General features: G+C 48.2%; 1 protein-coding gene across 4 annotated transcripts in view; it reads right to left on the bottom strand.

The window, feature by feature from the left end:
- The window catches only part of Znf318 (zinc finger protein 318), a 57,995-nt gene extending 46,962 nt beyond the window's left edge, over positions 1–11,033 (bottom strand). For 3 of the 4 annotated variants that reach the window (XM_042671968.1, XM_042671970.1, XM_042671969.1), the window contains exons 1-2: positions 10,500–11,033; positions 4,633–4,784 (exon numbers count right to left, since the gene is read on the bottom strand). In XM_042671968.1, the coding sequence (XP_042527902.1) occupies positions 4,633–4,784; positions 10,500–10,940 (593 nt within the window). In that variant the 5' untranslated portion in view covers positions 10,941–11,033. The remainder of the gene's footprint in view (positions 1–4,632; positions 4,785–10,499) is intronic. The other variant, XM_042671965.1, reaches the window with a different exon arrangement.
- Positions 11,034–12,417: the final 1,384 nt, after the last annotated feature.

Here is a 12,417-nt window from a genome sequence, read left to right as displayed (position 1 = left end):
CTGGGAGACTACTATCTCCAATAAACTACCAAAATGCCAGGAAAAAAAAAATCTACCTTTCTCTTATTGCTTTACATATTAGATATGTACACATATAATAGACACAAATTTATCCACATTATTTCTGAATCTATATTCTTGTCTAGAAAAGTAAAAAAAAAAAAACTGCGGATGAATACTGTTCTCACTATCTCTGTCACATTGAGAAATTACTAATCTGTATTTTTTTGTTTTAGGTCGGTCGTGGGGCTTGAACCCTGGGCTTGGGCGCTGTCCCTGTGCTCTTTCAGCTCAAGGTGAGCGCTCTACCCCTTGAGACACGGCGCCACTTCGGTTTTCTAGTGGTTTTTATTAAGAGTCTCATGGACTTTCTTGCCTGGGCTGGCTTTGAACCCTGATCCTCAGATCTCAGCCTCCTGAATAGCTAGGATTATAGGTGTGAGCCACCAGTGCCCAGCTTAGTCTGTATTTTTATTAAGCCTTAAAACTTCTTTTAAGTGCACTTGGTGCCAACTTTTTTCTATAGCTGTATGAAAATAAGAAACCTGTCCTCACATCACAATGCAATTTTGATAGGTACATTTTGTTATTTTTATAAAGTAGAATAGGATATAACAACTGAATTAAACTTAGCTATGTAAAAAAAGTTATAAAATTAAATATTTTAATCATTATATGAACATGTGTGGGAATGTAACAATAAAATCCTTCCCTGGTGCTGGGAAGGTGGCTCAGTGGTAGAGCGCTTGCCTTGCATGTATGAGGCCCTGGTTCGTTTCCTCAGCACCACATAAGAAAAAAGCAAAAAAGCCAGAAGTGACATTGTGGCTCAAGTGGTAGAGCGCTAGCCTTGAGCTGAAGAGCTGAGGGACAGCACCCAGGCCAAGAGTTCAGGCCTCAGAACCTGACCCCCCCCCCCCAAAAAAAAAATAATAAAATAAATAAAATCCTTCCCTATCTAATATAACCTGGTTTATTTTTTGTGATGCCCATCCTGGGGCTTGAATTCAGGGCCTGCATGCTATTCCTGATTTTTTTTTGGGGGGGTGGGGGGGGGTCCAGTAGTGGGACCTGAACTCTGGGCCTGGGCGCTGTCCCTCAGCTCTTCAGCTCAAGGCTAGTGCTCTCTCACTTGAGCCACAGTGCCACTTCCGGCTTTTTTCTTTTTGCTTATGTGGCACTGAGGAATCGAACCCAGGGCCTCAGGCATGAAAGGCAAGCACTCAACCACTGAGCCACCTTCCTAGCCCTTCCTGATTTTTTTTTTTTTTTTTTTTTTTACTCAAGGCTAGTGCCCTACCACTTGAACCACAGCTCCACTTCTGGCTTTTTGGTGGATAATTGGAGATAAGAGTCTCATTGAGCCTGGCACCTGTGGCTCACGCCTGTAATCCTAACTACTCAGGAGGCTGAGATTTGAGCATTGTGGTTCAAAGCTAACCCAGGCAGGAAAGACTATGAGACTCTTATCTCCAATAAACCACCAGAAAACTGGAAGTGGCGCTCTGGTTCAAGTGGTAGAGCAAAAAATTCATATGAAGCAACAAGACCACAAATAACCAAAGCAATTCTACGCAAAAAAAAAAAAAAAAAAAAAAAAAGTACTGTTGGTGGTATCACAATCTCAGACCTCAAGCTCTACTATAGAGCTATAATAACAAAAACAGCTTGGTATTGGCACAAAAATAGACCCCAAGATCAATGGAATAGACTAGAAGACCTGGAAATAAAACCATATACTTACAGTTATCTGATATTTGATAAGGAAGCCAGATACACAGTGGGAAAAAAAAAAAAAGCCTCTTCAATATTGTTATTAGGAAAAGTAGGCATCCATATGCAGAAAGCTAAAAGTGGCGGGCTGGGAAGGTGGCTCAGTGGTAGAGTGCTTGCCTTGCATGCATGAGGCCTTGGGTTCGATTCCCCAGCACCACATAAGCAAAAAAGAAAAAAAAGCCGGAAGTGGCGCTGTGGCTCAAGTGGTAGAGCGCTAGCCTTGAGCTGAAGAGCTGAGAGACAGCGCCCAGGCCCAGAGTTCAGGCCCATGACCGGACCCAAAAACAGACAAACAAACAAAGAAGGCTAAAAGTGGATCTCTGGTTGTTACCATGTACAAATACCAACTCAAAGTAGATCAAAGACCTCAATGTCAGATCTGAAATTTAGAGATTACTGCAAGAGGGGAGTAGGAGAAAAAATTCATAGGCATAGGCAGAAACCTTTTTTTTTTTTTAACCATGGGGTTTGAACTCTAGGCCTGGCGTTGTCCCTAAGGTCTTCAGCTCAAGGCTAGTACTCAACCACCTGAGCCACAGAGCCACTTCCAGTTTTCTGGTAGTTTACTGGAGATGAGTCTCATGGACTTTCATGCCCAGGCTGGCTTTGAACTGTGATCCTCAGATCTCAGCCTCCTTAGTAGCTGTGATTACAGTTGTGAGCCACCAGCACTCACCTAGGCAGAAATTTGAAGAGTCCCAGGGGCACAGCAGATAAGAGAGATTTGACAAATGGGATTATATCAAACTAAAAAGTTTCTGCACAGCTACTAACATAGTTACTAAACTAGAAAGACAGCCAACAGACTGGGAGAAGTTCTTTTTTGTTTTTCGTCCGGTCATAAGGCCTGAACTCTGGGGCTGGGCACTGTTCTTTACCAGCAATATATCAGACAAAGGCCTAACATCCAAAATATACAAGAAGCTCAAGAACTAACCCCTCCCAAAGCTAATAAACCAATTATTAAATGGGCAAAAGCGCTAAGGAGAGAATTCTCAAAAGAAGAGGTAAGAATGGCAAAGAAACACATGAGGAAATGTTCATTGTCCCTGCTTCTAGAGAAAATGCAAATCAAAACAACTCTGAGATTCCATCTCACCCCCATTAGATTGGCCACCATTGTGAATTCAAACAACAAATGGTTGGTGGCAACTTGAGGAAAAAGAAACCCTATTGCACTGCTGGTAGGAACATATAGTACAACCACTCTGGACCGCAGTCTGGAGGTTCCTCAAACCAGTCCTGGGGCTTGAACTCGGTCTGAGGACTGTCCCTGAGCTTGTTTTGTTCAAGGCTAGCACTCTACCACTTGAGCCACAGCATCACTTCTGGCTTTTTCTGGTTATGTGGTACCAAGGAATTAAACTCAGAGTTTCATGCACGTTAGGCAAGCACTCTACCACTTAGCCACATTCCCAGGTCACAACTAAACACACACACACACACACACACACACACAAAACAAAACATGAGTTCAAATGCTGCTACCGTGGAAAAAAATATTGACCAGACATAGTGACAACCCATGCTTGTAATCCTAGCCACCTGAGATATAGAGGCAAGAAGATAAAGAGGGACAGACCAGCTAAGATAAAGGTAGTAAGATTCTATCTCAAAATAAATAAATAAATAAATAAAGCTGGGTACCAGTGGCTCAATAATCCTAGCTACTCAGGAGGCTAAAATCTGAGGATTGTGGTTCAAAACTAGCCCAGGCAGGAATGTCTGAGAGACTCTTATCTCCAATTAACTACCAGAAAACTGTAAGTGGCTCTGTGACTCAAAGTGATGGAATGCTACACTTGAGCAAAAAAGCTCAGAGACAGCCCCTAACCTCTTAAGTTCAAGCCCTATGACCAATAAAAAAATAAAATAAAAAATAAACAAATAAAAGGACTAGAGGGTTGTAGCTCAAGTACTTTTTTTTTTTGGGTCCAGTCGTGGGGCCTGAACTCTGGGCCTGGGCGCTGTCCTTCAGCTCTTCAGCTCAAGGCTAGCGCTCTACCACTTGAGCCACAGCACCACTTCCAGCTTTTTTTTTTTCTTATGTGGTGCTGAGGAATCGAACCCAAGGCCTCATGCATGCAAGGCAAGCGCTCTACCACTGAGCCACCTTCCCAGCCCCGCTCAAGTACTTTTCTAATGAGCACAGCCCCTAGGTTTTTTTTTTGTTTTTTTTTTAAGTAATGGAGTTTTAACTCAGTATCTGGCACTCACTAGGCAAATACTTGAGCTATGCCTTCAATTCCCTGCACTAATTCCTATTTTGTCCAGAACTTTCCTTTACACTTTGCAGTCCAGTATGTTAAGGTTCATGCTGTTTAAACTATGTTTAATTTAGAGACTGTTGATTATATCCTCTTGGCCTCTATTTGTTCCAAGCTGGCCTTTTAAAAGTGTTTTCCTCCAATCACTTATTCCATAATTCATTAAGAACCTGTTTGGTAGCCAGGCTAGTGGCTCAGGCCAGTAATCCTAGCTATTCGGGAAGCTGAAATCTGAGCACTATGGTTCAAAGCTGGCCTAGGCAAGAAAGTCCATGAGACTCTTATTTCCAATTAACCCACCAAAAAAGCTGTTAGTGAAGCTGTGGCTCAAGTGGTAGAGCACTAGCTTTTAATGAAACAGTTCAAGAAAGCCTAAGCCCTCAGGTCAATCCCCAGGACAAGCACCAAAAAAAAAGAGAAAAAGAAAAAAGAAAGTAAGTTTGTTTACATGAGAAAGCCTTTTCCACATGGACATAGTCAATAACTTTCAATAGTAAAGCCATCCTTTTAAGTACATTATTTAGAAATCTAAAACATTTTTGCCTTCCTAGTTACCAGTGTAGTATGGCCTGCCCTTGCTGAAGCCTACCTGTCCATGTCTTCCAGATTATCCACTGGTGAGCCCAGCCGATCACTAAGCCGTCGCCGTTCTGGTGTGCTAACACAGAAATGGTCATTGCCAACAGTGATCCTTAAGCTCTGTTCCAAAGAAGAGTCAGAACGAAGACTAGGAGAGCGTCTCTACAAAGATTCAAAAAAATAAAGATTATATGGTAGTTATTATAGTCAAGATAATCACATATCTAAAATGTTCTTACTTGTAAAGTTGTGATTCAATAAGGCAATTTAAAAAAAAGTCAGTTGGATGTTGGTGGTTTATGCCTATAATCCCCACTACTCAGAAGGCTGAGATCTGAGGATCAAATTGAAAGCCAACCTGGGCAGGAAAGCCCGTGACACTTTTTCTTCTTTTTAATTATTTTTACTTTTTCTTTTGGTGATACCAAGGATTTAAACCCAGGGTCTTATGCATGCTAGGCAAGCACTCTACCACTAAGCCACATTCTCTGCCCACCATGAGACTCTTATTTCCAACAAACTTAGAAACAGCCTGAAGGGGCTGGGAAGGTGGCTCAGTGGTACAGCACTTGCCTTGCATGCTCGAGGCCCTGGGTTCGATTCCTTAGCACCACATAAGAAAAAAGCCGGAAGTGGCGCTGTGGCTCAAGTGGTAGAGTGCTAGCCTTGAGCTGAAGAGCTGAGGGACAGCGCACAGGCCCAGAGTTCAGGCCCCACGACCGGACCCCCCAAAAAAAAAAAAAAGAAAGGAACAGCCTGAAATGGTGCTGTGCCTCAAGTGAATGAGTGCTAGCTTTGATCAAAAGCTCAAGGCTGGGAATGTGGCTTAGTGGTAGAGTGCTTGCCTCACATGCACAAAGCCCTGGGTTCAATTCCTCAGTATCACATTTAAAAAAAAAAAAAAAAAGGCCGGGCGCCAGTGGCTCGTGACTGTAATCCTAGCTACTCAGGAGGCTGAGATCACGGTTCAAAGTCAGCCCGGGCAAGAAAAGTCCATGAGACTCTTATCGCCAATAAACCACTAGAAAACCAGAAGTGGTGCTGTGGCTCAAGCAGTAGACCACTCACCTTGAGCTGAGGGACAGGGCCCAAGCCCAGAGTTCAAGCCCCACGACTGACCAAAAAAAAAAAAAGAAAAGCGGGAAGTGGTGCTATGGCTCAAGTGGTAGAGCACTAGCCTTGAGCAAAAGCAGCTCCGAGACAGCATCCAGGCCAAAAGTTCAGGCCCCAGGACCAGGGGGGAAAAAGCAGCAGCAGTAGCAGCTCATAGACAGTGCCCAAACCCTGAGTTCAAGCTCCAGAATCAGCACCCATACAAAGAAAAAAATCAGTTTTGCCAGATACCAGTAGTTCACACTATAATTCTAGCAATTCAGGAGGCTGAGATCTGATGATCAAAGTTCAAAGCAAGCCTGGGCAGAAAAGTCTGTAAGACTCTCAAAAAAGCCAGAAATGGAACTATGGCTCAAGTGGTAGAGTGCTAGACTTGATTAAAAAAAAGCTAAGGAATAGTGCTAAGATCCTGAGTTTAAGCACCAGCACTGACACAAAAACAATAACTGTAATAATTTTTGTAAGAGATAAAGCTTTTATATCCTATCTTCTAATACACAGACCTCTCCTTCTTGCTGGAATTGGAAACAGAAAAGTGAATTAAATTCCTGTTTCAGAATCCATACATTTCTAGTGAAGGAGGTAAGCCCAGATAGACTTTTTTTTAATAGTGATAAATTCTATAGTCATTAAATATTATACCATTGCCTAAACAAATGTGATACCATGAAAGACTGGGGGAAAGGAGTTACTTCAGAATGGAGAGAATACTTTTCTGAGACTGTCACTTTTTTTTTTTGGCCAGTCCTGGGGTTTGAACTCAGGGCTTGGACAGTGTCCTTGAGCTTTTGCTCAAGGCTAGCACTCTTCCACTTGAGAGCCACAGCACCACTTCCAGTATTTTCTGTTTATGTGGTACTAAGGAACTGAACCCAGGGTTTCAATTGAATCCAGGGAGTTCAAGCCCCAGGACTGGCCAAAAAAAAAAATTCACTGTCCCTTAAAAAACATATTTAGCTGGGTGCTGGTGACTCACGTATGTAATTCTAGCTACTCAGGAGGCTGAGATCTGAGGACTAAGGTTCAAAACCAGGCCAAGCAAGGAAAGTCCATGAGACTCCTATTTTCAACTAACCATCAGAAAATGGGAAGTAGCACTGTGGCTCAAGTGGTAGAGTACTTGCTTTGGGCTAAAGAGCTAAATAACAGTGCGCAGATCCAAAGTTCAAGGCCCACAACTGACAAAAAAAAAAAAATAGATAGAAGGCTGTTTCAGGCAGAAGGAAGTCATAAAACTGTTATGTTCTGGATAACAAAAAAAGAGGCCAATATGGCTGCAGCAAAGTGGCAGAATAGGTAGAAACCATGGGTAAGAAACATATTTATTCTTAAGTACAAGAGATGAGATGTACAAAATGTTATGTCGAAAAACGAACTTTACAACTTTGGTGGGAGGGGGAGGAGGGGTGGGGGTGGGGGGGGCAGGTTGGGGGATGGGTTCAGGATGGGATGGAGGAGGGAGGAGAGGGGAGGGGGGAGGGGGGAGGGGGCGGGGAGGGAAGATGGGAAGGGATGATAAGGGCAAAGGAGGCAACAATGCTTGATAAGAAATGTATTCATTACCTTGCTCAAGTAATTGTAACCCCTCTGTATGGTATTTTCACAATTAAAAAAAAAAGAAGTACAACAGAGTATTAACCAAGAAAAAGATGTGATCTGACTATAATTTTCTTCCAGATGTTTGCACTACTCACCCCCTCACTCTCTTCAAGTCACCTTCTTAGCTATCCTATTAACTCCCTTCTCTGAATTGTTTAAATAATCACATTTAATATTTATTTTGGTGGGTTTGTTTTTTGTTTTTGGTCGTGGGGCTTGAACTCTGGGCCTGGGTGCTGTCCCTCAGCTCTTCAGCTCAAGGCCAGTGCTCTACCACTTGAGCCACAGCACCACTTCCAGTTTTCTAGTGGTTTATTGGAGGTAAGAGTCTCACGGACTTTCCTTGCCCGGGCGCTTTGAACCGTGATCCTCAGATCTCAGCCTCCTGAGTAGCTAGGATTACAGGCGGAGGCACCGGCACCCAGCACATTTAATATGTATTATTAAACACCTTGCTAGAAGTTTTGTGTGTGCCAGAAGTGGGCTTGAACTCAGGGCCTCAAGCTCTAACTTGGCTTTTTCACTCAAGGCTAGGACCTTACCACTTGAACCACATCTCTACTTCTAGCTTTTTGCTAGTAATTGGAAATGAGTTTCTCAGAGCTGGGCGCCAGTGGCTCATGACTGTAATCCTAGCTACTTAGGAGGCTGAGATCTGAGGATCGTGGTTCAAAGCCAGCCCATGTTGGACTCTTATCTCCAGTTAACCACCAGAAAATGGAAGTAAAGCTGTGGCTGCAAGTGGCAGAATGCTATCCTTGAGCAAAAAGATCTCAGAGACAACCAGGACCCAAGTTCAAGCCCTTGAATCCATGAACGACAAAAGTTTCTCATGGGCTGGGAAGGTGGCTCAGTGGTAGAGCGCTTGCCTTGCATGCATGAGGCCCTGGGTTCGATTCCTTAGCACCACATAAGAAAAAAGCCAGAAGTGGTGCTGTGGCTCAAGTGGTAGAGCGCTAGCCTTGAGCTGAAGACAGCGCCCAAGCCCAGAGTTCAGGCCCCACGACCGGACCCCCCCCCCAAAAAAAAAATGCAGAATAGTAAGAGTGGAATGTAAGCTGGGTACTGGTAGCTCATGCTTGTAATCATAGCTACTTAGGAGGCTGAATTCTGAGGATCATGGTTCAAAGCCAGTTCAAGCAGGAAAGTCCATGAAACTCTTACCTCCAATCAATCACCAAAAAAGCTGTGGCTTAAGTGGTAGAGCACCTTGAGCAAAAAAACTCAGGAAGAGTCCTAAGCCCTGAGTTCAAGGCCCAGGACTGGCACAAAAAAGAAGAGTGAAATGTAAAGGAGTAAAATGCAACTATTGGGGAGTAGGTAACAGAGATTGCATCTGTGTGACCACAGGAAGATAGTTTCAGGGACATAATCATGAGTATAGCTAACAGTTAGGCAGAAGAGTTTATTTTAGGCAGAAGTGTTTAATCTGATAAGAGAAGGCAGATGACAACTTCTGATTTGAACCACTGGATAATACTATTTGCTGAGACAGAGAAGTCTGGAGCAAATTGTACACTGGAAAGAACAGATTATGGTAACTAATATTCTGTTCTTGCTTCTTCCTTAGTGATTGACACTAAACCTAACAGGGCTTTAAAATTTAACAAAGTAACAAGTTGGTTCACCTATGACCAGAGTACTTAAATCCAAGTGAGCTACTCAAGAAAACTGAAACAGGAAGTGGCGCTGTGGCTCAAGTGGTAGAGCGTTTGCCTCAAGCTGAAGAGCTGAGGGACAGCACATGGGCCCAGAGTTCAAGCCCCACGACTGTCAAAAAAAAACAAAAGAAAAGAAAACAAACAGAAACAAACAACAAAAAGATTGATAAAATCCCCAAAACAACCTCTGGGTGGGTGCTCTATGAGAGTGGTGGTGATCAGAGAAGTCAATGTGTATGAATGTGGATGGGTAGGTGCACATGCGCACGTGCTTGTGTGTAGATCCGGAGGCTTGAACTCCGGGACTGGTTGCTGTCCTTGAGCTTCTCACACACACCCCTCCCAGTCCTGGGGCTTGAACTCAGGGCCTGGGCACTGTCCCCGAGCTTCTTTGTGTTCAAGGCTGGCACTCTACCACTTAAGCCACAGCACTACTTCTGCTTATGTGGTACTGAGGAATTGAACCCAGTGCTTTGTGCATGCTGGGCAAGCACTCTACCACTAAGCTACATTCCCAGCCCTCCCTGAGCTTTTGTGTTCAAAGCTAGCGCTCGACCACTTAAGCCACAGCTCCACTTTCAGCTCTGTCACACAGACTTCCCTGCCATAGCTGGTTTTGAACTGAGATCCTCAGATCTCAACCTGTTGAGCCACCAATGCCCGGCTGTTTTGTTTTGTTTTTAAATGCGGTGCTGGGAACCCAACGTTTTTCACGTTGGGCAAGTCTTCAACCACACATTAAAGTTCTCGGTTAAGACATTACTGCTGTTCCTCTAGCAAGAAAACATAACGCTTTAAAATCGCGGCCGTGGAAACCAGTTAGATGTGAGTTGAATTCAGAGTCAATCACAGCCGTGTCACCACGACCAAGTTAATTAAACTTGGAAACAACATCATCTGCTCCACTCAGAGGCTGGGAGGGTCCCAACAGGATAGGGAGCGAAGGGCTCGGCCAGGTCCAGGTGGCAGCTATCACGAAGACCCGCTATGCGCCCCAATGGGATCCGCTATCAGCTTAGGCGTCCAGGCGGCGGGACGGAAGCTTCCCCAACTCCATAGCCACAAAGGCAGCTTTTTCAAGCTGTTTTTCTAAGCTGGAGTGCGAGGGAAGGAACCCGAGGAAACGTCAACTCGCCACCGAGTCCCAGGCGGCACCTGGGCTGGGAGAAAGTCCCCTCGCCCTGGCCAACTTTCCCACATCTCCCAGCACCGAACAAGAAACGGCCTCTTCAAAAAGCATACACCCTAACCCCAGGCGCTCCCTCCCGACCCGGACCGGGCCGGGACCCGGCGCCCAGCGGGTCCCAAGTCCGTTATTGTGTACACGAAGCCCCCCCCCCCCCGCCCGCCCGGGGCCCAGGGAGCTGGGGCTCCAGCGCCTCCGCGCCCAGGGAGGCTTCCACCCCGGGACTCGGGCCGGCCGCCCGCGTTTCTGGAGGCGGGAAGTGCGGTGTGGGGCGAGGGCTGAGGGACGGAGGGCGTCCCGGGCGAGAGGTGCCATTACCCGGCTGCCGCTGTCGCCTGGATGGTCTCCGCGGCCGTCCCGGGCGAAGTCGGAGCGGGACTCCCCTCGGCCGCTAGCTCGGAAGCTAGCCGGGCCCGGCGGGAAGAGTCGTCGGCCCCGCGGTGGCGGCGGGGAAGGGGAGACGCGACGACCCCGTGGCGGGGACGGGGAGGCCCGGCGGCTCCGGGACGGGGACGGGGACCCGCGGCGACCCCGCGACGGTGGCGGTGAAGGCGAGGCCCGGCGGCTGCGGTGCCCAGAGGGCGAGCGGGGCCGGCGAGTCGGGGGCCGCGACGAAGACGCGCTGGAGGGCGGCGGTGGCGAGGGGCGGCGCGCCGGGCCTGAGGAGGCGCCGGAGCTGCGGCCGGAGCGCGGACCGCCGCCGCCGCCGTCTTTAGGCCGGTGTGACGAGACCGAGGAGTGGGCGCCGCTGCGGTACATGGCTGTGGCAGCAGCCGCCACAGCGGCAGCTCCGACCCGGGGACGCCCCAGACTCGGGCCCCGAGCGCGCCACGGCCGTCGCCACCACGGCCGTCGCGCGCCGCCCCCGCCGCGGGAACAGCCCCTTCTCCTCCCCTCCGCCGCGCGCCGGCTCTGAGGCCCGGCCAAGCGCGCTCCGGAGGCGGCGGCGCCGCGCGGGCACGCGCACGCGCTCGACACACACTCAAACACACACACACACACACACCCGGAGCGCGCTCGCCCGGGCTCTCCACTGCTCTACTCTGGGAACAGCCGAGGGAGCCTCTCCGAGAGGAGCAAAAGGAGCGAAGCTGAAGCGCGCGCCCGGCGCCTCGCGCGCCCCGCCCCCAAGATGGCGGCCGCCAGACCACCCACGTCCCTCCCCCAGACCACGTGACGCCGAGGCTGGCGGTGGGCGGGGCCGAAAAGTGAGAGTCGCCCGGGAGGGACCGGGATTGTGGAGTCCCGAATCTGTGCGTGCGTGTGTGTGTGCGCGCGTGCGCGTGCGTGGTGGCCCGGTGGGCGCGCTCTGCCCACCCCTCAACCTTGTGGATCGTGCGAGTGGAGACTGCAGACGCCTCCCGGGATCTTAGCTTTGTCTTCGGTGATGCGTCGCGAGCGGGAGCGTCGGCCGAAAGTCCCTGCAGAAGTGAACCGCCACCAAGTTCATTCTGCCTGATTTGAGGACGGGGGCAAAGGGCAGGGTGTGGATGACAAGAATCAAACGCACCACACAGCGGGGGTACATTTTGAGAAGTTGTTGAAACCAAGACGTTTTCCAGGCCCCCAATTCTTGGGCTTCCACCTGTCAGGTCCATCTATGCCTCCTACATGCCAAATGAACAGACGCGGTTAAGGACCGAGAAAGGAGGTTCAATAGCTCACAGCCACAGAGCTGGGGGTCAGGAGTGTGGTACAGGTCAGGCAAGCTCACCAGCAGCCAGTCGGAAGGACTTGCTGACTCCAGCTGTGGTCAGACGGCCTAGTGACCAGGTGACCTGATGATGGAGGGCAGGGTCCATACACTCCCCCCTCTCCCAACCTTAAGATGCTGAAGAGGTGACTTTGACATGCGAAGGTGGCTAAGGAAGTGGCTTTGCTAAGCTAGTAAGCTAACTCCAAAATGGCTTGGATAAGGCCCTGAAAACCAGCCATGAAAACTCCAGCTGAGGATGCTCAAATCAGAGCCTGGTTCCTCTTGGGCTCCAAGCTTTGAACTCCTCTAGCTTTAAGGAACCTTTCCTGCTAGCTCTCTAGCCTTAGAGGCTAGCTGCCTCTCCTGCCAGCCTCCCTCTAGTGGCAGTGAGCCAGTCACATGGCTCTAGTCTTGTCTGCTGTGAGCGCAGATGCCCGCTTGATGTGGGAGCAGTTACTACTTGTTGTTGGAATGTTATTTCAAATTGTTATATTACTGAAAGGCAGCTGATGTGTATCTTCGGTGCATAGCCATTGTCCT

Source organism: Dipodomys spectabilis, unplaced genomic scaffold (genome assembly GCF_019054845.1).
Source record: "Dipodomys spectabilis isolate Male_0828 unplaced genomic scaffold, ASM1905484v1 ptg000669l, whole genome shotgun sequence".
In the NCBI taxonomy this organism is placed as follows: domain Eukaryota; kingdom Metazoa; phylum Chordata; class Mammalia; order Rodentia; family Heteromyidae; genus Dipodomys; species Dipodomys spectabilis.
Note: the sequence above shows the minus strand (reverse complement) of the source record. Positions and strands in the feature narration are given on the sequence as shown.